Consider the following 26,081-nt stretch of genomic DNA (forward strand, 5'->3'; position numbering starts at 1 on the left):
AGCCCTGTGAAATACTCCCATAGTCCTTTGTACTTACCCCACCTTGTCATACTGTATGATAACTGTGGGGCAACTCCTACCTTTATTAGACTGTAATAATATCTTTGAGAAAGGATATAGACATTGTGGTGTTCATTATATCCCCAGTGCCTAGGACACAGCAGATGTTCAAGTATCTATATAATTAATGAATGATGAATCAGTGGAACTGCATTTGTACTCAATATAGCTCTTATATTCTTTTTAAATGTATGACTCTGGGCAAGGCATCTTCTCTGAGCCTGTTTCTTTCCTTTGAAATCGGAACAGATACCAGAAAATAATAGGCTATGCCAATTAACTTCAGTTTTTTTGACCAGTAAAATACAGGAACATGTAATGGTATTAGGAAAAGATATGGAACAGTAGTTGTTACATTCAGATTTAAATTGTTTATCATATTATGTTAGGATGAAAAAGTCTGTGTGTTCTAAGTATCCTTTTAATGTTTAAGCTTTGAGACTCACTTCAGGCCAAAATAACCTCTCTGGAGTTTTTGCTAAAAGCCCCAGGGGCTCAACTGCTTTGGATAGTTTCTTCAAATTTCTACTCAATTACTGACCTTGAAACTTTTTAAAGTTGCTGAAACTGCTGATTATGTATACGTGTATAACTATTTACTTAATTGTGGCAAATATATATATATATGTATGTGTGTGTGTATATATATATAAAACATACAGTTTACTATTTTAGCCATTTTAAATGTAGAATTCAGTGGCATGAATTATATTCACACTATTGTGCACTCATCACCACTATTTCCAAAATTTTTCATCCCTCCAATTTTTTTCCTCAAAATATTGTTTTGTTTATGGAGGACCTTAAAATTTCTACATAGATCTGATGCTTTCTAGCACTGTCATACAAGTGATGTGTGTGTGTGACTTGAGAAATGAGAGGCATTTTGCAATTAAGATCTGTGTTCCCCTTTCTCAGAAGATAATTTACACATAATGCAACAAACAGCATCTGTCTTCTAAATTACGGTAAGAAATCTGTCCAAAATTGGGCCAGCTTTCAGTTGAATATTCCTATTAAATAACAAAGGGGGACCTACCCCTGAATCTGCTTCAAAAAAGTAATGGATTTTGGTTTTTTTCTTTTTTACTGCAACTCAGTATGACAAATTCCTGCCTGAAGAGAGATGGCAAAAGGAGTCAGACATGTTTCCCCTTTAAAGTAGATACCCAGTCATGGACAAATCCTTCTGGGTTTGCCCCTACAATAAAGTGGAGAAGCCCAAATTTGCTGGGTCGTTTGCAAATAAAAATGAAATCTCCTAAGTAGAGTGTTGAAGCCGGGGTGGCCTTTAATATTATTAATGCCATCTAATATTATTTATTACAATTTGGATAGAAAATAAAGAGGCTAAGTTTTTTGATATCTTGAGATTTCAAACTCATTCTTATTTTACAAGTACCCAAAATAGCTGAGAGAAGAGAGTTACTCTGATTTTGCCCAAGTGTCAACAACAAAATATTTAACAATATAAACTGATAACAGTAACTAATATTTATTGATAACTACAATCCAGGCCCTGTGTTAAGTGCTTTACATGAGTTTCTTAATCATGAAAAATCCCATGAAGATCTGTAAGTATCTTCATTTTGCAGATGGGGAGAAATATGTGGCCAAGAGGGCCATATACATAGTAAGAAGAAATAAATGAAATCAAGTCCTCTGAATTCAGACTACCTTCTTGGTCACACTCTTGTATAGAAGGGAATCCATAAAACCTTTTACATAGGGGATTACGTGTTTAGCTTGTATTTTCAATACTTGAAGGCTTTGTGAAGCGTGATTTTGAAGGATATAAATAAGAAAACGGACACAGGGAAACAAATACGAAGTCTATGGCAGTTGCCTGAACCAGTTGGTAGTAGAAGGGATACAGACAATAGAACAGACAGCGAAATCTTAAGAAAGTCAAAGTGGTAGGACTTGGTGATAGCAAAATGTTAGGTGACAGGAGCCATGAATGACTCAGTAGGGTTTTAGACTCGCCAAGAATTCCCTTTCGAAAAATAAAGTGGGACAACTGGATATCCATGTACAAGAGAATGAAGATGGATCCTTAGCTCACACAGTATTCAAAAATTAACTCAAAATGCATCAAAGACTTGAAAGTAAAAGAGCTAAAATGATAAAATTCTTAGAAGGTAATACAGGTATAAATCTGCATGACCTTTGATTTGGCAAAAATTTTTTAGATACGACACCAAAAGCACAAGTAACCAAAAGAAAAACTAGATAAATAGGACTTCATCAAAATTAAAAACTTTGGGAGTCAAAAGACACTAGCAAGAAAGTGAAAAGATACCAAAATCGAGAATATATTTGCAAATCACACATAAGGATCTGATATCCAGATTATACATACAGAATTACTACAACTCATCAATATAAGGGATAGCCATGTGATTTTAAAATGGTCAAAGGATTTGAATAAACATTTCTCTAAAGCTGATACATATATGGCCAATAAGCACATGAAAAGACTCTCAACATCATTATTCATTAGGGAAATGCAAATCAAAACCACAATCAGATATTACTTCTACCCATTGGGATGGCTATAATAAAAAAATAGACAGTAACAAGTGTTGGTAAGGATGCAGAGAAATTGAAAGCCTCATACATTGCTGATGGAACTGTAAGATGGTGCAGCCACTTTGGGAGACAGGTTGGCAGTTCCTCAAATAGTCAAACATATGATCCAGTCAATTCCATTCCTAGGTGTATACCCAAGAGAAATAGACATATGTTCATATAAAAACTTGTACATGAATCTTCATAGCAGCATTATTCATAATAGTGTATGATTCCATTATATAAAATGTTCAGAACAGACAAATCTAGAGACAGAAAGTAGATTAGCAGTTGCCAGGAGATAAGGAAGGGTAAATTGGAACTGAGTACTAACAGGTACAGGCCTTCTTTTGGGTGGGGAGTGATGACTGTACAAACTGTGAATGTTCTAATCACCACTGAACTGTACACTTTAAGATGGTGAATATTATGTTATATAAGTGGATTATATTTTAAAAGGAAGTATTGATACAACTTGGATAGATCTCAACAGAAGTGTGCTCAGTGGAAAAAGCCAATCCCAACAGTCTATATACTATATGTCTAAAATATATACATATACATATATATAGTAGTTATATATACTGTATGATTTATATAGCACTCTTGAAATGACAAAATTACAGTAATGAAGAACAAATTAAGAGTTTGCATAGATTAGGGATGGCACAGATAGGATAGGGCTGGAGAGTTTATGGATGTAGTTACAAAAGGGCTGCACAAGAGATCCTTGTGGTACTATTCTGTCTTGATTTGGTGGTTTGTACACAAAACTACATGTGTGCTAAAACAGCACAGAACTAACCACACTCATTGTGTACATGTAAATCTGAATGAAATGAGTGGTTGGGTTAATTTCAAGATCATGGCTATGATACTGGTGTAAATTGGGTTAAGGATACATCCAGTACCATTCTCTGTACTATTTGTTCCACTTACATGAGAATGTAATTATCTCAAAGTAGAAAGTTAAATTTTAAAAAGGAGGTAGCTAGAGAAATTCCTTAAAATGTGATATGTATTCAGGGAAAAGTGCAGTATATGAAGGAATACTAACCATAGCATAATAACCTTGTGCATACATATTTTTGCCTTGATTATCTTCAGGGTAAATTCCTAGATAAATGAATGCAGAATTAGAAAGTAAATGCATATGTAGGATTGTGTTAATTTTAAATTAGAGAGAACTCACAACGTATTTCTTGCAATTTGCTTGTTTACTTTTGAGTCTCAAGAATGTTTTACAGTTTTCCTCATACAGGAATAAATTTGACAAGAAATGTGCTGAGTCTCAATATTTCATGTTCTATGTTGCTACTTCAAGTTGTCTTTTCTCCTACCACTGGATTATCTCACTGGTTATGTGAAGGCTATTGATTTCTGTGTGATAATTTTATGTCCTGCTACTTTTCAGGACTACTTTTATTGTTTAAATTAGTGTATTACTTCTCAAATGTTTTCCAGGCTCATGAAACCATCTGCAAAAATCCAATTCTCATGTTGTGAAATTTCTTCCCTACATGCGTTAGCTAATACCTGTAGTATAATATTAAAAAGTGGTGGAAACAATGGGTATCTTTACTTTGTTCCTGATCTAAATGTTTCCCCATTAAGTAATATGCTAGCTTTAGGAAAAAGATAGACACACAGACACATATATTCATGGAAAGAAAGCATTCTTCAATTCTTGGTTCTTGAATGTCTTTATCACGTACGTAAGTGTTGGATTCTGCCGAAGGTTTTTTTGGCATCTGTGGAAGTAGCCTGTTCTATCTCAGCTCTATTAATATGGTATATTACATTAATGGATTTCCATTTATTGAGTCACATTATGGAACATCATATTCCTGGAATAAATTCACTTTGTCGTGGGGTATCATTTTTTATCAGTTGCTAAATTATCTTCACTCTCATATTATTTAGAACTTTTAAATTAATATCCATAAGTGATGTTGGTCTATAATTTTTCTTTTTCATACTGTATTTATCAGGTTATATCTATTTCCTAAAAGAATTATAAAAATTTTCTTCATTTTTTATGCTTTGGAATAATAATTTATGAGACACTATGAATATTGGTCTTTGACAATTACGTAGAAGTCCCCTGAGAAACCAGGTGAGCCTGGTGCTTTTCTGTGGAGTAGTTCTTTAATAATTTTCTCTATTTCTTTTCTGGAAATTGGCCTGCCTAAGATTTCTACCTCTAGTGTGTCCAATTTTGGTAAAGTATATTTATGCAGGAAACTGTTTCATCTAAGTTTTCATATTTATTTGCAGAGAAGTTTGCAAAGTAGTCTCATTTAATGAGTTTTAAATTACTTCTTTTTCAGTGATCATTTCCCCATTTGTTATTTTTATTTGTTCTCCATTTTATGATTAAATTAGCTGTGTGTCTAATTTGTTAATTAAAAACAGATTTATTTAGATCTATTTTTCTATTCCTTTTGCATTTAGTGGCAATTTTATCTTTATTATTTCCTTGTGTTTTTGGTTACTCTGTTTTTCTTTTTTTCTTGCTTTTTGAACTGGGGAATTCATTTATCTTCTTACATGTTTATTGATAAACATAAATAAAAGTTATAAATTTCCTCAGCTCATTGCTTGAAGTAAATCCCATAATATCTGATGTGCAGACTTTTCATTGTCCTTGCTTTTTTAGAAATTCTTTATTTCAGTTTCTTTTTTTGTTCTAAGATGGTGGATTAGAGGCTTTTAGCATGCCTCAGCCACTTGGAAATAGCAAGATAGTGCATAAAGAGCAACTCTGTGGGCTTTAATTCAGTATGGAAAACAGGAATCCACCAGAATCATGAAAGACACCCTAGGAGAGAATGCAGTCAAACAGCCCCTTGCTGATAAAAGTGAGTAAAGCCCCAGTAGGAGAGAGGGGCAGAGAGCCTCCCTCTGTGACTCACCTTTCCACTGAGCAACCCTGGCCAAGGGAGAACACTTTGTTTCACCCAAGCCCTGCACCTAACTCCTGGGCTCAAACAACCCTCCTAGGTAGCTGGGATTACAGGCATGCATCACTGCACCAAGCTTATGTTTTCTTTATGAGCTAACTTCTGAGCATTTTTGGGACTGTTCTATCTGTACTTAAGAAGAAGGTATATTATCTATTTTCAGGTTATAAAGTTCCATAGAGCATAAGATATACCCTAGTGATTATGTTGTTTAGGTGTATTATATTCTTTTTTGTCTATTTGTCTTATACTGAGAATAGTATAAGTCTCCAACTGTCACTGGATTTCTATCTATGTCTCCTTATATAAAGGGGGATGTCATTATTTGTTGTATAATCCTATTATATCTTAATTGTGTTTTTAGCATTTAAACATATCTTTCCTTATAATGTTTAATGCATTTTGGTTTAAAATCTACCCATCTGATATAAGGGTTGCCACCCTGCTTTCTTTGTGTTTTTTGGTTTTGTTTGTTTTTTTTGTTTGTTTTTGAAACAGAGTCTCACTCTAGCACCCAGGCTGGAGTACAGTGGCACAGCAGCTCACTGCAATCTCAGCCTCCCAGGTTCAAGCAATTCACCTGCCTCAGCCTCCCCAGTAGAAGGGATTACAGGGGCCCACCACCGCACCTAGCTAATTTTGTGTTTTTAATAGAGACAGGGTTTCACCATGTTGGTCAGGCTGGTCTCGAACTCCTGACCTCAAGTGATCTGCCCACCTCAGTCTCCCAAAGTGTTGGGATTACAGGCATAAGCCACCATGCCTGGCCCCTTCTTTGCATTTTTATTTGCCTGTTACACATTTGTCTATTCCTTTATATTTAACCATTCAGAATAAATCATGATTTTGTTGTAATTTTATGTATATAGTTATATTTACTGTTTCTCTCCTTGGTATATGTTGTTTGCCATTTCATTAATTTCTTTTGATAGTCTTTCTGCTGTGACAAATTATTTTTCTTTGTTAAATTTGCTGTTTCTCTTTCTAGATGACAAAGTTGCTCTTTTTTAAAAAAAATTATGTATTTAGGAAGGTTTGTATTTTAGTTCTAGTTGTTACCTTTATACAAGTAGACAAATCTAATGCCAACCTCATTCTTTTCTCCCTTTCTAGTTTGTTTCATCATTTTGCCTGGAAGTCATCAGTATGTTTTCATTATTGTTACTATGTAATAATTTTAGTAGAATTTGTCTTGTAGGTGATTACTTCAGGTACATTTTCTTTAGTACTTGGTTAGATTTTTCAATTTGTATATTATGTCTTCATTTACTTCCAAACATTTTTCTTGAATGATAGATTTTGGTATTAGTTCTGTTCCACTATTTTATCTTCTCCAGTAACTCTATAAACATGTAAATTTGATATTATTGTCTTCCAATTCAACCACTTCATAACTCATTTTACTTCTTTCTTTATCTCACTTTCATTCTCTTGGTGGTTTTCCCATTTTTCTTCAATGCTTTAGATTAAGTTTTATTTCAAATCCATTCTTCTTTAGATACCTTGTATTAGTCCATTTTCACACTGCTGATAAGGCATACCTGATACTTGGAAATTTACAAAAGAAAGAGGTTTAATGGATTCACACTTCCACGTGACTGGGGAAGCCTCACAATCATGGTGGAAGGTGAAAGGCACATTTCACATGGCAGCAGACAAGAGAAGAGAGCTTATGCAGGAAACTCCCCTTTTTAAAACCATCAGATTTGGTGAGACTCATTCACTATCATGAGAAAAGTACTGTAAAGTCCTGCCCCCATAATTCAATCACCTCCCACCAGGTTCCTCCCATAACATGTGGGAATTGTGAGTGTTACAATTCAAGATGAGATTTCAGTGGGGACAGCCAAACCATATCATTCTGCCTCTGGCCTTTCCCAAGTTTCATGTCTAACATTTCAAAACTAATCATGCCTTCCCAACAGTCCCCCAAAGTCTTAACTCATTTCAGCATTAACTCAAAAGTCCAGAGTCCAATGTCATCTGAGACAAGGCAAGTTCCTTCTACCTATGAGCCTGTAAAATCAAAAGCATGTGAGTTACTTCCTAGATACAATGAGGGTACAGGCAGTGGGTAAATACAGCTGTTCCAAATGGGAGAAATTGGCCAAAACAAAGGGGCTGCATACCCCAAGCAAGTCCGAAATCCAGCAGGGCAGACAAATCTTAAAGTTCCAAAATGATCTCCTTTGACTCCATCTCTCACATCCAGGTCATGCTGATGCAAGGGATGGGTTCCATGGTCTTGGGCAGCACTACTCCTGTGGTTTTGCAGAGTACAGCCTCGCTTCTGGCTGTCTTCACAGGCTGGTGCTGAGTGTCTGTGGCTTTTCTGGGTGGATGATGCAAGATGTCAGTGGATCTACAATTCTGGGATCTGGAGGACAGTGGTCCTCTTCTCCCATCTCCACTAGGTGGTACCCCAGTAGGGACTCTGTGTGGGGGTTCTGATCCCACATTTCCCTTCTGCACTGCCCTAGCAGAAGTTCTTCATGAGGGTCCCACCCCTGGCAGCAAACTTCTGCCTGGGCATCCAGGTATTTCTTTACACCTTCTGAAATCTAGGCAAAGGTTCCCAAACTCCAATTCTTGTCTTCTGTGCACTTGCAGGCTCAACACCACATGGAAGCTGCCAAGGCTTGGGGCTTGCACCCTCTGAAGCCACAGCCCAAGCTCTATGTTGGCCTCTTTCAGCCACAGCTGGAGCAACTGTGACACAGGGCATCAAGTCCCTAGTCTGCATACAGCACAAGGATCCTGGGCCCAGCCCATGAAACCATTTTTTACTCTGAGGCCTCCAGGCCTGTGGTGGGAAGAGCTTCCATGAAGACCTCTGACATGACCTGGAGATATTTCCCCCATTGTCTTGGGGGATTAGCATTCAGCTCCTTGTTATTTATACAAATCTCTACTGGCTTGAATTTCTCCTCAGAAAATGGGATTTTCTTTTCTACCACATTGTCAGGCTGCAAATTTTCTGAACTTTTATGCTCTCTTTCCCTTATAAACTGAATGCCTTTAACAGCACCCAATCACTCTTGAATGCTTTGTTGCTTAGAAATTTCTTCCACCAGATACCGTAAATCATCTCTTTCAAGTTCAAAATTCCAGAAGTCTCTATGGTAGGGGCAAAATGCTGCCAGTCTCTTTGCTAAAACATAACAATAGTCACCTTTGCTTTAGTTCCCAACAAGTTCTTCATCTCCATCTGAGACCACTTCAGCCTGGATTTCATTGTCCATCTCATTATCAGCATTTTGGTCAAAGACATTCAACAAGTCTCTAAGAAGTTCCAAACTTTTCCACATTTTCCTATCTTCTTCTGAGCTTTCCAAACTGTTCCAACCTCTGCCTGTTACCCAGTTCCAAAGTCCTTTCCACATTTTTGGGTATCTTTTCTGCAGTGCCCCACTCTACTGTTACGAATTTACTATATTAGTCCACTTTCATACTGCTAAGACATACCCAAGACTGGGCAATTTACAAAAAAAAGAGGTTTCATGGACTCACAGTTCCACGTGGCTGAGGATGCCTAACAATCATGGCAGAAGGTGAAAGGCACATCTCACATGGTGGCAGATAAGAGAGCTTGTGCAGGGAAACTCCCCTTTTTAAAACCATCAGATCTTGTGAGACTCATTCACTATCATGAGAACAACACGGGAAAGACTCACCCCAATAATGAAATCATCTCCCACTGGGTTCCTCACATGACACATCATTTCTTCTTGGACACTGATGTTCTTAGGTTTTGATTTCCAATTTGAAATGTTTCTGTCTTATGACTAATTGCTTGTTGGAGGATATTTAATACAATTATATGATTTTATGAAAGTATCAAATTATCACATGTACCCCCCAAAATATGTATATCCATTATGTATCAATTTTAAAAGTTACTTTAATAGGATATGAAAATTATATGGTTTTATAACATTTTTTTTTCCTGCTTCAGTATTGCTTTCCTGGGCAGTGAAGTTCATCGGCTTAATTATTGTTCTCAATTTATGTGATTTTTAAAAATTAATTTTGCAGGGCCGGGCGCGGTGGCTCAAGCCTGTAATCCCAGCACTTTGGGAGGCCGAGACGGGTGGATCACGAGGTCAGGAGATCGAGACCATCCTGGCTAGCACGGTGAAACCCCGTCTCTACTAAAAAATACAAAAAAAAAAAACTAGCCGGGCGAGGTGTCGGGCGCCTGTAGTCCCAGCTACTCGGGAGGCTGAGGCAGGAGAATGGCGTGAACCTGGGAGTCAGAGCTTGCAGTGAGCTGAGATCCGGCCACTGCACTCCAGCCTGGGCGACAGAGCGAGACTCCGTCTCAAAAAAAAAAAAAAAAAAAAAAAATTAATTTTGCAAGGTAGAACCAACCCAAATGCCCATCAGTCAACAAGTGGATACAGAAACTGTGGTATATATATATAATGGAATACTACTCAGTCATAACAAGGAATGAATTAATGGCATTTGTAGCAACCTGGATGAGATTAGAGACTATTACTCTAACTGGAGTAACTCAGGAATGGAAAACCAAACATTGTATGTTCTCACTCATAAGTGGCAGCTGAGCTATGAGGATGCAAAAGCATAAGAATGACACAAAGGACTTTGGGGACTCAGAGGAAAGGAGTGGGAAGGGGGTGTGGGATAAAAGACTACAATTGGGTGCAGTGTACACTGCTCAGGTGATGGGTGCACCAAAATCTCACAAATCACCACTAAAGAACTTACTCATGTAATCAAACATCACCTGTTCCCCAATAACCTATGGAAATAAAAAATTTAAAAAAATAAAAATAAAAAAATACTCAATTTTAAAGAAAGAAAAAAATAGTTTTGCATAGACAGTGTGTTTGCTCCTCAGGATTTCTATGGAAAGGGCTATTTGATTTGGATGGTTTATGAAATTTTAAATTCAAGAGTACCTGTTGAGGTTCAATCAGGCTGATGGGAAAAATATTAGAGAATTATAGAAACAGACACAAATCTTGGAAGGCCAGAGGTTTGCATAACTTCGGTAATAGATCTGGCTAAAGGTGGTATGATCCCTTTACCTTTAAACAAATTAAAATAGTAATAAAGAAAGGCAGAGTAGTTTATCTAGCTAGCTTGTTTACTCATGTGATCTTAAGACTAACTTTTGATGTACCCTGGGTGCTTAAGTGCTTTTTACTCAGGAAGCCCACAATGTCAATTACCCTCTAATGGTGTTGACTCAAGCTTTTTTTAATTAATCTTACTGAATAAATACAACTCTGACTAGCTGATCAGGGCCCAGTCACAACTGTTCACAGGACTCAGCAGACAGCCTGTAAGCAGCTCGGACCTTCAGTTGGACTGGCAGAGCAGAATATCTCTGTGTCAGTGTACTTTATTCATCCGTTGCTGGGTCAGAGGTCTGCAAGGGACAGACTCCCCACAGCTCGTGCCCCCTCCAGAGAAGTGCTGCTGCAAGTAAATTCTTCAATAAGTGTGCCAAAGTATGTTGTTGTTGTTTGTTTTTATTGTATGGCTTTTCTGGCTTTAAATTTACCTTCTTAACACTGCTTCTCTGCATCCCACATGTACTTTACCAGAATGCTGTTTTCATATGTTCACACTTAAGGTTGACTTTATCTTTCTAGAGGTGATGTTTGATCAATCTTAGGCCTTCCACAAACATCCCAATTCCTTCTTTTGCAGAGTTTAATTTTTCCTCGACCCCTGTGCTCACAGCTTGTTACAGGAGCATGAGAGCCTGCTTATATTTGGTATTTATTTTTCTACTCCCAGGCAATTTGAAGTTTGTTTATTTAGTGTCTGCTATTTATGCTGAAAGCTTCGGTTTTGTGTGGTTTTATTTGTTTTCTTTTATTATATTTTTATAGGATATGCTGATTCAAACCTGCATCACTGCTATTACCTCAGCTATCCAAAATTCCCCAAATTTTTAAAATCAGATTTGAGAATTCTAGGAATCTTACTAACTCATCATGAGAACATGTTTCCTTCCTGGTCACCAGTTTTTTGTAGTCTATTATGTTTACCATGCAGCCCCCTTTTTGTTGGGTGGCAGTTGGTAGATTTTTGGTTAATTTTTACTCGTTTTATTAAATAATTGGTCATGGAAACTGTAAGTAACTTTTAATCTGCTATTAAACATTGAGTTATTGAAGACAATACAGTTGTTTTTATAGTGTCAAAATGTTCATTATTACTCTTGTCCTGTTGATATCAAAATACCTATAATAAAAATTAGAGTAAAATCCTAAATAAATGTCTTTTAGATGAAGAATCATAAATACATTCATTCATAGTATGAATTAGCTTTTAAAATATACACATTATAGATTATGGCAGTGAATCCAAGTTACTATTAGATTTATTTAAAAAAAGTACTAAAATGTTAAAATAGATTAAGGCCCTTTGAGAACATTTCAACAAACAACTTAAAGAAAGCAGAAAATTCAGTTCAACACAATATTTACACTGCCTGAGCCTGCTGGTTAAATGAATTTCTACTTTATTCCTCACATCCTATGTCATTATATGGTTACTTGATCAATAAATGTTTAATAAGTTGCCCATCATGTGTCAGCCTCCAGTCATACACTGGTGAAAATGATGGATAAGATTTTTACCCTCATGAACCTTACAGTTCAGAGGGGGTTTACAGATAAGAATCATAATAAAATGCATGGCAGTATGATACAGCATGCCTGGGATGGGCTGGGGATGAGATGGGGATGGGGGTGGCTATTTATGATATGGCAGTCAGTGAAAGCTTCTTTAGAAAGATGACATTTGAAGAGAATCTACCATGCAAAGGCCTTAAGAAAGAAGCTTTGGGGCAGTGGAAAAGGCAAGTGCAAAGACAGTCAGGTAAGAACCAGCCTGAAGAAATACCTAGGTCAGTTTGCCGTGGTACACAGACCAAGGAAAAGAATGGTATGAAATGAGGCAGATGCTAGCAAGGACAAGATCAAGTAGGAGGCTAGGAAAAGCAGTTTGGATTTTATTCTAATTGCCATTGAAAGCCATTGGAGAGTTTTAAGCAGACTTAACAATATTTTCTGGTTTAAGTTTTTAAAGGTCACTGATTACTACGTGGAGAATGGACTGTGAGGGGGCAAGCAGCTTGCTCCAAGTGGCAGAGACTAAGGTTGTAGTAATGGAGAAGATAATGAGTAAATGTATATAGCATGTTTTATATGGGAGCTGACAGGACTTGTTTATAAATTGACTGTAATTGTAAGGAGAAAGAATAGAATCTAGGATAATGGCTATAGTGCCAATACTTATTGCAAGACAGAAGGCAGGGTAAAAATTGGAGGCTTAAGCGAATGCAGGTTCCCCTTAGGTAGGGGATTCTCTTTCTTCCCCTATCTCTCATATATACCCGAAGTCGTAAACTGAGAGGAAAGAAAGAAAGATAAAAGACTGAGAACCAGATCATACCAGTGAACTCATCCAATCCAAAGTGCTGGAGTAACAGCTTTAACCTATGCTGAAGAAGAGAAAGAAAAGAGCTTTGAACCGAATAGATGACTGGTTTTAAAACCAATAGGTTGAGTCTTAGAAACTGATGTGGGACCATATAATTCAAACTAGCCTGAAAAGTTTGACCAAATGATGTGGGAAGATGCAACCCAAAGGGAAGAGAGGCTGATATTGCACATCTGAAAGCAGTAATAGGAAAAAAAAATACTTTTATGTTTGTTCCTGAAGATTTAAAAAATACTCAATAAACCAAGTACCATGAGTGATTCAAGAATGAGAAAGTGGTCAGTTATGTCAGAAGCTGCTGAGAAGTTTAATGGAATAAGACAGAACTGACTTTAGCAGTTCTCTGCAATATGTTAATAGCTGATTACGTTGATGAGTCCTTTTATTAAAGTGACATAAAAGCCAGATTGGCGGGGTAAAAAAAGAGTACAGGAAGTGAGTAAATGAAGGTAACAATTAAAGACAAATGTTTTGAGAAGGTTAGCCACACACACACACACACACACACCAGAAAGACACAAAGGCAGACCATTTTTAATCATAACAGCTGCTTAATTTCCAGCATGATTCACAGAGATGTCACTATCATTCTCTGGCAATCATCTGCAACCAAAATATGGATGGTGCAGGAAAAGAGTAATTTTCAGATAGTTCTTTGTTTTCTTACCTTCACTCATTATATTTAATGTGTCTTGTTTTCCATCTCCTTCTTGTGACTGACCTGGATCCAGTGAAGTCTGAGAAAGGCTAACTTCTGCTGATAACTGGTCAAGACTTTGATAACTTTTCCTGTAAAGCAAGGATGAAATCTACTTGAATTTCTTTTCACAAAAAAAGAATTTCTTGAGTGGTTCTTTAATGGTTTTCAATATGTTAAATTTCTGGTTAAAATTCTCCCCATCATTTCTCCTAAATTTTGCTTCGTATTTTTTGCTTCAGTATGATCTCCTCCATCATACTTTCCCTCTATCCTCTTTCAAAGCATATCTGTTTAATCCATTGGAAAACAGGAAAAAAAAGACAATTTGTCAGACATAATCTTCATACCAATTTTTGATTACATAGATGGTTAAGAAATGGGAACTTCTGATTATTACCAATTTTCAAAGAACAGAAAATCTTCACATTACTCTTAATGAAGATATAAAATTGGCATAACAATAATGACCGAGCGTCTCTTAAGCACTTCAGAATTCTTCAGTGCCTTGACATTATTACAGATTATATAGCAACAAAAACAAATTATTATTACAAATTCCTGTAATTAAGAAGTTTAAAAAGTGCTGGGTAATAAAATACCTGTTTGTATTAATATGCATCAAGATGATTAAATTCCTCTCATCTAGTTGCTATTTTGAGGCCCATTTTCTATTAAGCTAATAAAAAGTTAATTATATTACATGTTAAATTCAGTTATAAATGGAAAGTTAATGAAAGCTTATTATTAACCTTTCCTCATATTTGGTTCTTCAGGATAAAACCAACCCAAAAGATAAACGCAGCTTTGGTTGTTACACTTTACATAACAGGACAGAATTATTATTTCCATATATAAGTGGTCTAGAGAAAGAATATGTTTTTCAGCCTCAATATCTATTATTTCCTAAGGTAGCCAAACACCACCTAATTTCCTAGAAATATATTTTACAATAATTTTTATAGGAATGTACATATAATTTAAATTATCTATTTCACAGTTATCTCTAGTCATATACACAAAAGTAGACTTAGTTACAGGTTTCCAAAAATATGTATATTAAATGTGATTTGAATGTTTATATGTAGTCTCCATTTTATGTTAATTCACGACTCCATTCAAAATGGGGAGGAAGGGGGGAAATAATTTAGTAACTGAATAACAAACTAGATTCACTGTTTAAAAAAAAGCAAAGCCCAACAGGTTTTACCAAAAGAAGTTACTTTTAATTGCTTTTATACATATTCTCTATCAATTTTATTAAGATTTTATAGGATTTCATAACAAGTAGATATATACAACAGGCAAATATTTGTCTTTCTAAGAAGTGAAGAATGAGGTGACAGAATAACTTTACCAGCTTACAAAACAGTGTTCTCACTTTATAATTTGATGACTTTTAAATGCTTATAGTATTAAAGTCCTTAGTTAAAACAATTTTTAACTACCAGGAAATTCTACTGTTGCAGAAAACTTATGATCACAACAGGTAACATTTATATGAGCTATGCAATAAAAATGATATCTAATATTTATATAGCTTACTATATGTTAGTCACTTGTCTACATATATATGAATTTATTTCATCCTCATAACTACCATAAGAAGCTAGAATTATTACTATCTGCACTTTATGTCAGAATAAACTGGGTCACAAAGAGATTAGATTTAAACCTGTTAGTCTGGCTCTAATTTTCTCTCTTAAATACTATGCTATCTACTACCTAGTATAGGAAGAAAAGATCTGGCTTCCTATTTTATTAGAAATCCTTCTCTGGCCGGCATGGTGGCTCACACCTGTAATCCCACCACTGGAAGGCCGAGGTGGGAAGATCAATCACCTGAGGTCGGGAATCCAAGCCCAGCCTGACCAACATGGAGAAACCCCATCTCTACTAAAAATACAAAATTAGATGGGCGTGGTGGCACATGCCTGTAATCCCAGCTATTTGGGAGGCTGAGGCAGGACAATTGCTTGAACCTGATAGGTGGAGATTGCGGTGAGCCAAGATCGCGCCACTGCACTCCAGTCTGGGCAACAAGAGTGAAACTCCGTCAAGAAAGAGAAAGAAAGGAAAAAAAGAAATCCTTCTCAAGAATGGCCTTGTTTAATGAGACAGATCATGTAAGCTATTTAATCATATTACAGAAAATTTCACTTGATTTGCATTAAAATCTTTTTTTTTTTTTTTTTTTTTTTTTTTTTTGAGACGGAGTGTCGCTCTGTCGCCAAGGCTGCAGTGCGGTGGAGCGATGTCGGCTCACTGCAAGCTCCGCCTCCCGGGTTCACACCATTCTCCTGCCTCAGCCTCCTGAGTAGCAGGGACTACAGGTGCCCGCCACCATGCCCGGCTATTTTTTTTTTTTTTTTTTTTTTGTATTTTTAGTAAAGACAGGGTTTCACTGTGTTAGCCAGGATGGTCTCAATCTCCTGACCTCGTGATCCTCCCGCCTTGGCCTCTCAAAGTGCTGGGATTACAGGTGTGAGCCACTGCGCCCGGCCAAAATCTTACTTCTTTAGCTAGAGAGGAAAGCAGGAACATAGGAATTTAAAAAGTAGTTATAAATACATTTACTTTCCAAATTATTTTTTTGTGCCCAATAGGTATCTTACTTTTTAAGTTGAATGACAGCTCAAGATGAGTTTCTGACACTGATTTTTCATCATAGAAAACCTCTTAATATTTCTAAATTAAAAAAATTACATATAGAAATAGTTACAAACAGTATAAAATACTCTATAAGCCAAAAGACATAGAATTCATCCGAATATTGTAAGGACTGAAAAAGTCTGACAGTACACATTTACAATAATCTCCAAGACTACCACCCACTACTGGGAAGAAACTCTGTAAAAGCAGCTTCTGACAATAGTAACATGAAATGAGCTTTCTGCATGACCTACTGAGGTTCTTTTTAGAATATCACATTTCTGAATCCAAAGTGGTGTTAGAGCCTTTCTCCCCTTCAATTTGTCACAGTTAGTGAACAATTATTGAGTTTATAACTTTGCTTAAACAAATGCCAATGAATATGGAAACAGAATTTGGTAGATGATGTTCTGAAGCAGTAATAAAAATTACAACCCAAAATTAAGTACCTCATTCCTAAAATATTAAGAACTGTACCTTACAATATCTTCTTTGCATGAAAATGACTACAAATCCACTATCTGGGAGGAAACAAATTCAGTTGTTTCAGTAACGGCTAAGAATGGGTTTGATTTCCTCATTTTTACCTGATTTCCAATGTGACTGACAGCTCCATCTGACAAACATTTGTTGCCATGTGGTAACGGTAACCAATCTATGAGAGTTCTGTCTTTATAAGGCCATGACTAAGCCCTATCTTAGAATCCTAGACTCATTAACATCACACAGTAAGATTAAAAGTAACTCACCAGATACATTAATCCAATTAATAGCTATTACTCTTTCTCAGAAGATAATTTTTTAAATACAAGTAGCTTAATCAAAGTAAGAACCCAAGACAGTAAGAGTCATGCATTCTAATTATACAAAATTTGTAGTTTAATCCTTACCTTTCCATTGTTAAATATAATTTTATTTATTTATTTATTTGTTTGTTTGTTTGTTTGAGATGGAATCTCACTCTGTTGCCCAGGCTGGAGTGCAATGGCACGCTCTTGGCTCACTGAAACCTCTGCCTCCCAGGTTCAAGATACTCTCCTGCCTCAGCCTCCCAAGTAGCTGGGATTATAGGTGTCAGCCACCATGCCTGGCTAATTTTTGTATTTTTGGTGGAGATGCAGTTTCACCACGTAGGTCAGGCTCGTCTTGAACTCCTGACCTCAAGTGATCTGCCCGCTGCAGCCTCCCGAAGTGCTAGGACTACAAACGTCAGCCACTGCACCCAGCCATTGTTAAACATAATTTAAATTAAACTTGTAGGAATTATGTCATGGGCATTTGGGAAAACCTACTAAATTTAATATCTAACTATTTGTACATTTTTAAACCTTAAATATAAATATCTATACATAAGATTGGATATCAAGTAAAAGCAAATCAAAAGGAAATTCAGAAATAATCCCGAATTTACTTGTTAATCAATTTTCTACAATCTTTCATATCAATAATCAGAAGTAATAAATGGTTAATCTATGCATTTGCCCAGTATTATGTTAAGGTTAATAATAATTTATCCAGTAGTCATTGGGCAACAGAGAGTGTGATACATAGAAGGAGATGAACATTATCCACATGTAGAAAATAAAAACAATACATGTATGTTGTATATACAGAAGCACATGAATGTACATCGAGACAGAGATATACTTTTTGTTCTTTGTTTTCACAGAAAGATGTCTAAGGAACAAAATAATCATTTGCTATAGGAGAATATCTATATTCTCTTATTAAAATAAACAGAAGGATGCAAGGAAAGCCTAACAGGGAAGGGCATATATGAGTGATGTCAATGCCCAGTTTACAAGTTGTAAAAGATTTCTGCAGTTAGGGTCTCCTACTCCAAAAATATTTGAAAGACATAAATGGGAAAGAGAACTATGAATACATATGAAGTGAAAGTCATCAGAAAAAATTAAAAGCTGGTCAGGTGCAGTGGCTCACGCCTGTACTCCCAGCACTTTGGGAGGCCAAGGCGGGTAGATCATGAGGTCAAGAGATCAAGACCATCCTCACCAACATGGTGAAACCCCATCTCTACTAAAAATACAAAAAAAAAATAAAAATAGCTGGGTGTGGTGGCGGGCACCTGCAGTCCCAGCTACTCAGGAGGCTGAGGCAGGAGAATCACTTCAACCTGGGAGGCAAAGGTTGCAGTGAGCCGAGATCGTGCCACTGCACTCTAGTCTGGTAACACAGTGAGACTGTCAAAAAAAATAAAAGTAAAATTAAAATTTAAAAAAAAAACCTAAATAGTAGATCATGAAAGCATATAAGAGCTCATGATTCTCAATAATTTTGCAATGTGAATTATGGCCAAATTGGGAAATGATAATTTGAAAAGACTAAAAAAGCTTAAGTAGAAAATATAAATATGAATCTGATCTTTTGGGATAAGAATGGGTGAGTTAGGCAATAATCTAATAAGATTATAAAGATTATGTAACAGATAACCTAACAGGATTATTTAACAAACTCATGTGACCTAGACTTTACATATATATAAAGATATTAAAACAGAACTTACTGGAAACAAATAAGTAAGAAATTATTCTATGTGTGTGTTAAGGGAACATGTTTTATACACTTATTTATTGTTCAGTTTTTACAGTAAGCCTGTCATGCTTTAAATATTTAATATCATACCATGTTACCTTGTTAAAGCATGACAGGCTTTTACAGTTAAAGTATTACAGGCCTTTACATGATATCATGTTAAATTGTTAAAGCATGTAAGCTTACTATAAAACGTATATCATGTTTGAAATACAGGAAAAGATATGAAATCCAGCATAGCTTGCTGGGTCTAAGTAATCTTGCCAGGTCTAAGTAATCAATAAATAAACTGGAAATTATATTTTTAAAATTTTATAAACAGCATAGTAAAGAGAAATAAATTTAAGATCTTCAATTATGAGAGGGATCTTTCCTTGAGTAGGTGACAATATGACCAAATTATTCAATGGCTTAAGAAGACTAACAAATTAATTAAACAATACACTGTTGTTAAATAAACAGGAGGCCATTAGCCTAAGGCTGTCCCCCCTACTCTGAGTTCCTAGTAACAAACTGCAACGTAATTTAGTAAACAAACCAAAGCCTAATTCAGGAGATTTTTTGTAACAGCCTGGTTTCAGCTAATCACAAACAGCTGAGATTCAGCTCATCATAGGCAGCAAACTAATCCTACCATGCTAAATAAGGTATTTACTTAGCTGTAGCCAATCAGATGATTTATCTGCTTTTGTTTGGCCTATAAAAGCTTCCTAAATCCACTGCTGGGCAGAGCTCTCTGAACCTTTTCTGGTTCTGAATGTTGCCTGATTCATGAATCCTTTGCTCAGATAAACTCTGTATAACTTAATTTGTCTGAAGTTTTTCTTTTTAAAACTCTCTTCTTAAATTGTCTTTGGCTAGGTGGTTGAATGAAGTTACAGAGTTCCTAGAGAAATAGCTATAGACATCCCATATCTTTGCCAGGAAAAATCATCTACTGTCATTAAAACTGTAATGAATTATAGGGTCAGTTTCTTTCTCCAGATTGTCAAGAGGGTTAATGTTCCTTATTAAAAAGGTTTTAGCCACCTCCTTCATAATTAGTACATTCTCAATAAATGTCTGTTGAACTTACTTAAGATATTGGTCAAATCAAAAGGAGCCAGTGATCAGGTAGTTCAAGAGCCTTGGCTTATATTAAAAGTTTGAAGAGAGAAAAAACTGGATCCTGATGAAAAGCTGTGATTGGTTTCAAACATGATTTTTATGGTGAACTCCTCTATTCTGAAAATCCAAAGCCTCCATCTTATATGCGACAGTTGGATTTATTCAGAACAACTGGGGATGAGTTGTTCACTTTAATTTTACATAAGGTTCAGAAAGTTTAGAAGTTAGGTGGGTATACACTCTCCAGACATGGAAGATACAGGATTACATTAGAGTAGAAACATAAGACTTTATAGAGTATAAATATTTACTGAGAAGCTAGCTATTAAATTCTAGCAATTTATTATCTCACTTGATCCTTATAATTCTGTTAGACAGGTATTATCCCCAATATTACATCTGCAGAAAGAAAAGGGCAAGGAGAGAAAGTATTTCTCAGTGTTACACAGTAAGTAAGTAGCAGAGATTAGTGAGTAGCAGAGATTACTTACCAGTCCTGACTTTAAACTCTAGGTAAAGTGATCTCTGTACAATACCCTGGCTGCATGCTTTTTTGTTTGGGGATAGCAGTTTTGAGACAGGGCCGTACTAAAACAATACTAACATCTAGGGGAGGACAGGCCAGATTAAAGAAGGATGCTAGGCTTAAGCTGGTGGAATAACTGAGTCAAGAAGTATAAAATCTAGACCCATGCTAAACAGATGAATAGGAAGTTTCCTTGCCTTCTTTTCTGAGACCACAATTACCTTATCTGCTGCTATAATACTTTGTAAAAACCAGCTATTGTTGCATATGCAGAAGCAAACTAAAAATAAATCTTCCACTTTAGACTTCTTACTAGCTCCTCAATAGATAACTCTGTAGACAGGGAAGTGTACACATCTTCTGGCTAAAATATGTTATCTCTCACTATCTAATGTGACAATGTGGATATTACAATAAAAAAGCATAGTCTTTTAACTTATCAGGATTTAATGTTATACTATTTTTGCAGTTAAAAAACAGGAGCATCTTATATGTCATATATAGATAAGGTAAGTAAGTGTATCAAGTATTGCTATAAATTTAATTTTTCAATCATAAACTAAAAATAGAAATAAAATAAATTCTTCTATTAATTAAACCCAGAGGAAGGTAAAATTATATACCAGGATGAGATATATTCTAGTTATTAATAACTTTCATAAGGGTATATAAGGGAACTGGATCCCAATTTATGAAATATCCAAAGTCAGTATCTTGAATCATACTAAGAAGTATGGTTTAGTAGACGTTGAAGAGAGTCTACTGATTTATTCTGCAAATAATGTGTTCATCTTTTCCTACTTATCTCTAATAATCAATGAAACAAGAAAAAGCATTTAAGTCTCCAGTACTTGTTTTTAATATCAAATAGTCAAATTTACTTTGAACTCTGCCTTTGATAGACAAAACACATCACAGAGTAAAGCAGGCGGAAATTGTTTGTACTAAAATATTACTTGTAGAAATATCTGGCTACTAATAACCTAGTGAAAGGTACCCAAACAAGCACACATAGATATGTGACTCTACAGGGAAATTTACAAGCAAGGACTCTCAAAGAGTAGCGAAAGAAACAAAAAGAGATAGGAAAAAAGGAGGAAAGGGGAAAGACAAAATAGAGAAAATACAAGAAAAGAGAGAACGAGAGGGAAGGGAAAAAATCAAACAGAAGGAGATGAGAGAGAGGGATATTAGGAAAAAACAGAAAATTAGCTTAAGATAGAAAAATAAAAATAGTGAAAAAATGATTAAGGTGGCTAAAAGCCAAAAGAAGGTAATACAACTTACAAGTTTCAAGATGATTACCTAAAGGAAAACAGCCTAAGACTGCAGCTCTCTCAACAGTGAGTACCGGATACTGTAACTAAATGAAATCAAATAGTACTGAACATTGGAACAAAGAAATAAGAAAAAGATCTTGTGGACTATAGGTGAAGTGATTATATCTTCCACAGTTTCTAAAAATCAGATTGATTGAAAATGAATAGAATTCTTCAGACCCACCAGGAACAAGTAAATATCTTTCTATTCCTTCAAATTGTGTTTTATGACAAGTGGGAAAATTAGTCCTAAGGCAAATACCACACCAATGATGGAATTCAAAAATAGGTGGCTCATTAAACACAAGCTCATAGATTTAACTAAAGGACTGGCTGAAGATTCAGCTAAAGGAAAAGTAGACAGCTGGTACAATACGGCATAAGAATTTCTCAGATAATCTAACCTTACCAAAGTAGTCCTAAATCTTATCTTTGCTCTAAGATAATAATAAGTTCAGAAAGAGTAACTGAGAAACCTAAGCGGATAGCCATATGTTTTGGTACAACTAACTATTAATTAGTTGGAAAAAAAAGTATTACACTTACTCATACCACTGTTTATTGTGTTTTCGGTAAAGCAACGTATCCAAGGCAACAGCATTGACATCCAGAGCTCCTGGGGAAGGCCACTGGTTGGTGAGATGGGCAGTTAACTCTTGTCTCGATCTTAAATCATTATTCTTTAGCACAGTCCTGTGAATATTAAGATGGTGAGTGCTTTTGTCTTCACTGTTCTACAATGGCAGAGGAACCTAACGGTATCAATTTAGGCCCCCAAAATTTATCTTATAAAATTGGTTTGTTAATAGATTGTGAACAGAACTACAGCAAGGATGGTTGGGACAATGACTGTTCTTTCTCCTGCAATATGTGTTCTTCATTTTTTTTTTTTTCTGCTGGTTACAACAAATCACTACTTGTGAAATTCAGACTTACTATGTTTTCACATTATTACTAAAGTACTAAAAGACTCAAGTAGCATTTTATATCTTAATTAAAAGGAAGTGATATCTTAAAGATACAGGTTATTAAGCCAATTAAAATATTTAAAAAGTAAAGATTCCATGTGTATGATTTCCTAGCTTCAAAACTCAGACACGATCTATGAAAGTATTTTAACTCAAGTAAAGGAAAAGCGATTAAAATGAGAAAAAAAAACTGAACTGCAAAAAAATATAAAAAAGATTCTCATAACTATTTTTCCTTTTTTTTTTTTTAAACACACTGTTGCTGGCTTGAATCCCATAACTGTCTTTGAAATAAATGACTGATAAATCTTCATGAAAATGATTAAATCAATGACAACTACACTGAGCAGTATAATCCACTGTAAATGTTTTAACTACAGAATGAAGCCATTATAACAATCCATGGTTTTAATTTTTATAGAACTGTTACTTGCTAATATCAACTTAGAAAAGAATTTGCTTTTTGCCAAAATTTCAGACTTCAAAAACAACTGATCATTGTCACAGGATTAATTCAACATTTAAGTTGATGGTTAAAAAGAACTTTAAAAGCAAAGGTCTTATTCTACCTCTAAAAGGCCTTAAAATACCATTTAGGTAACCTGCGTCCTCCAACAGGAGTCCATGGCTTTAGTGTGTCAATGTTCTGAGCCATCAATTCAGAAGCAGGGAAGTAATATGTGCCTGCCACTAACTTCCACAGATAAAAGTCCTGTTGTGGGTAACAGAGAGGTAAGTCAGTGAGGTAAGAGCAGCATAATACTGCACTAAAGAAAATCAGCCTGCATGCCACCCCTGGCTGTTTACAATGATACTAATGGAATAACTATATTTCATATGTCTCTAACAGGCTACAGATGGATATTTCTGATTTTATGGGGTATCTGTGTGCATTGAAAAATACTTGTTCCACTATGTCTACAAGGAAACATTATCTGATGTAAACATTAGATTCTGTCTCAGGATGGAATACTAAAATAGGCCAAAGTTAGTGAGAATGTGTCCCATTAAGATATTATTTTAGCCTAGTTGCCACAATTTCATTTCACTGGAAAAGAAATGAAATTTTTAAAAGGACTTTTAAAGTACTTTAACATTTAAAAAAAAATTAAAACAGTAAAGCTTTACAAAGAGAGCAAATGGGAAAATTTTAAGACCGACAGGAAAATAATGCAAAACAAAAATAGGAATTATTGGCCAGATAATCTGTTATGATAAACCACCATTATTTTGGATTCTGTTAGGTTTTTCTCTATCATATATTCAATTTCTTGAGGGAATCTAGTGAACATCACTGGAAAACTCAACTTCAATGTCAAAATTGGCTCACAGGGAATATTCAGGCAGAATGTAAGAAAAGCAAATGTGCATCTGTGAGGAAATGGCACTGGTAGAACACAATAATAGTAATTGAACAACCTCCAATTTAGAATATATTCTTTCTGGAAAATGAAAAGTTGTATACCTCATTAAATGGAAAAGAGAACTGAAGTTCCACAACTGTTTTTATATAACTGTTGTCCATGGAGATTTTTGCCTAATGACAAATTAAGGTACTGTCTTTAGACCTTTGTCCTTATAAATCCTAATGATGTTTTCTATGAGCAGCTGCCTGGTCCTCTGAAACAGGAGATAAAAGATCTCAGCTAATGGAATAGGCACAGTTTTCCTCCCACATAGAATCTATTTCCCATCTTTTGTGAGGAATGTGGAGACAATAAATCCTGGCACTTGCTCTGCCACTATGAAGAGGAAAGGTTACTGGAGAATCCTTGTGTAAGGCCTTTTCTTTCATCACTCAAGTACACTATGGGACAGACAAGTGAATTAAGTTAAGTTGAGAACCTCGTCCTTGTATTTTTGAACTTGACTAGAGTCTGTTTAGAGTAATAAATAAACAGAGCAGTTTATTCACTTTAACGGTGGGTCCCTGAACAGAATGTACCAGCAAAGAGACATTACTGCAGTTCCTGCTTCCAACCCTCTGGGGTAGCTCAGTTTCCTTCTTTCTAAGCCTATTTATCCAGCCTTTCTATCCATTCTGTGAGTTGCTGATCTCTTTATAATGAATTCTATCTGTGCACAAGAGCTGATTGTAGTTGTTTGCAACCAAAGAATCCTATCACTTACCCTAGAACAGGGGAAGTATACCCAGTTAATATCAAAACCTACTCAAAGGTAATCCAATTAATGTTAATATGAAGAATAATGATATTTTTCTTAATTGGCCAAGCTTAAAAATGGTTTCAACTTAAGATATTTAATAATTGCTATTATTTAATGGTATTAAATCAGTGATAATTAAAGGTTAAAATATGTGACATTTAGCATTTAACTTTAATTAAAACTATAACCAATGCTGAAATTAGTCTGTCTAAAAACTGAATTATTTTATATGTGATAGATTCTATTTATCACTTATCTATAAGTCAATTTATCATTCCCTCATTAAGACAATGATTCTATAGAAGGTGCACTGAAGGAAAATTGTTTAATTTATTATGAAAGTAGCAAGAGTAGAATTATCACAGCTAATTTTCAGAACTTCCCTGTGGCATCTACCTCTAAATTTCTAGATAGCTGATTTCTCTTTAGATTCTCAATAGGAATTATTTAGGAATTTGCCTTCTCAAAATAACACAATTTAATTTATTACTGTAATGACTCAAAACCATTAAAGAAAGGATCTCTTTATATGGATTTTAAACTATATATAATCTCATCAAGCCTAACTATGAGGCAGGTTCTGACACTTGTAAAGCTTAAATACAGCTACTGAGACAGCAAGTTGCAAGGCAACTCTATTAGGGGAAAATATTTAAAACTCAAGTTTACTTATATACTGAAAGTATCATCTCCTTGTCTTTGCTCTCCCAGCATTAACTATATCCCTACTATTATTCAAAAGATCCAAATTCCATCCATCTTCCAAAATTTATTTCATTTTCTACCTCATTCTAAAAGATCTTCAGACTACTTCTGTTCACAATGATACAACTTGTATTGCTTTGTAGTGAGTCTCATACAGTTTAATAATCAATTATTTAAATATTTTAATGTTTTATGGATCTTCTACTTTGATTATAAGCTACTTGGGAATAGTAGCTTTGTTTCATATTTATTCACTGTAAATGGTTATAATATTGGACATATTGCTGAATCTCCTCAACATGCAATTCA

The 26,081-nt window shown here is 35.3% G+C and overlaps 1 protein-coding gene across 24 annotated transcripts in view; it reads right to left on the reverse strand.

Moving 5' to 3' along the window:
* RUNDC3B (RUN domain containing 3B) overlaps positions 1-26,081 on the reverse strand; it is a 180,833-nt gene that overhangs the window by 3,182 nt on the left and 151,570 nt on the right. For 10 of the 24 annotated variants that reach the window (XM_005550325.4, XM_045388714.2, XM_005550320.4 and 7 more), the window contains 2 exons: positions 22,480-22,626; positions 13,747-13,868 (listed from right to left, as the gene is read on the reverse strand). In XM_005550325.4, coding sequence (XP_005550382.1) covers positions 13,747-13,868; positions 22,480-22,626 — 269 coding nt within the window. The remainder of the gene's footprint in view (positions 1-13,746; positions 13,869-22,479; positions 22,627-26,081) is intronic. The other 14 variants (XM_074035589.1, XM_074035600.1, XM_005550324.4 and 11 more) reach the window with 2 other exon arrangements.

The sequence above is a fragment of the Macaca fascicularis genome, chromosome 3, assembly GCF_037993035.2.
Source record: "Macaca fascicularis isolate 582-1 chromosome 3, T2T-MFA8v1.1".
In the NCBI taxonomy this organism is placed as follows: domain Eukaryota; kingdom Metazoa; phylum Chordata; class Mammalia; order Primates; family Cercopithecidae; genus Macaca; species Macaca fascicularis.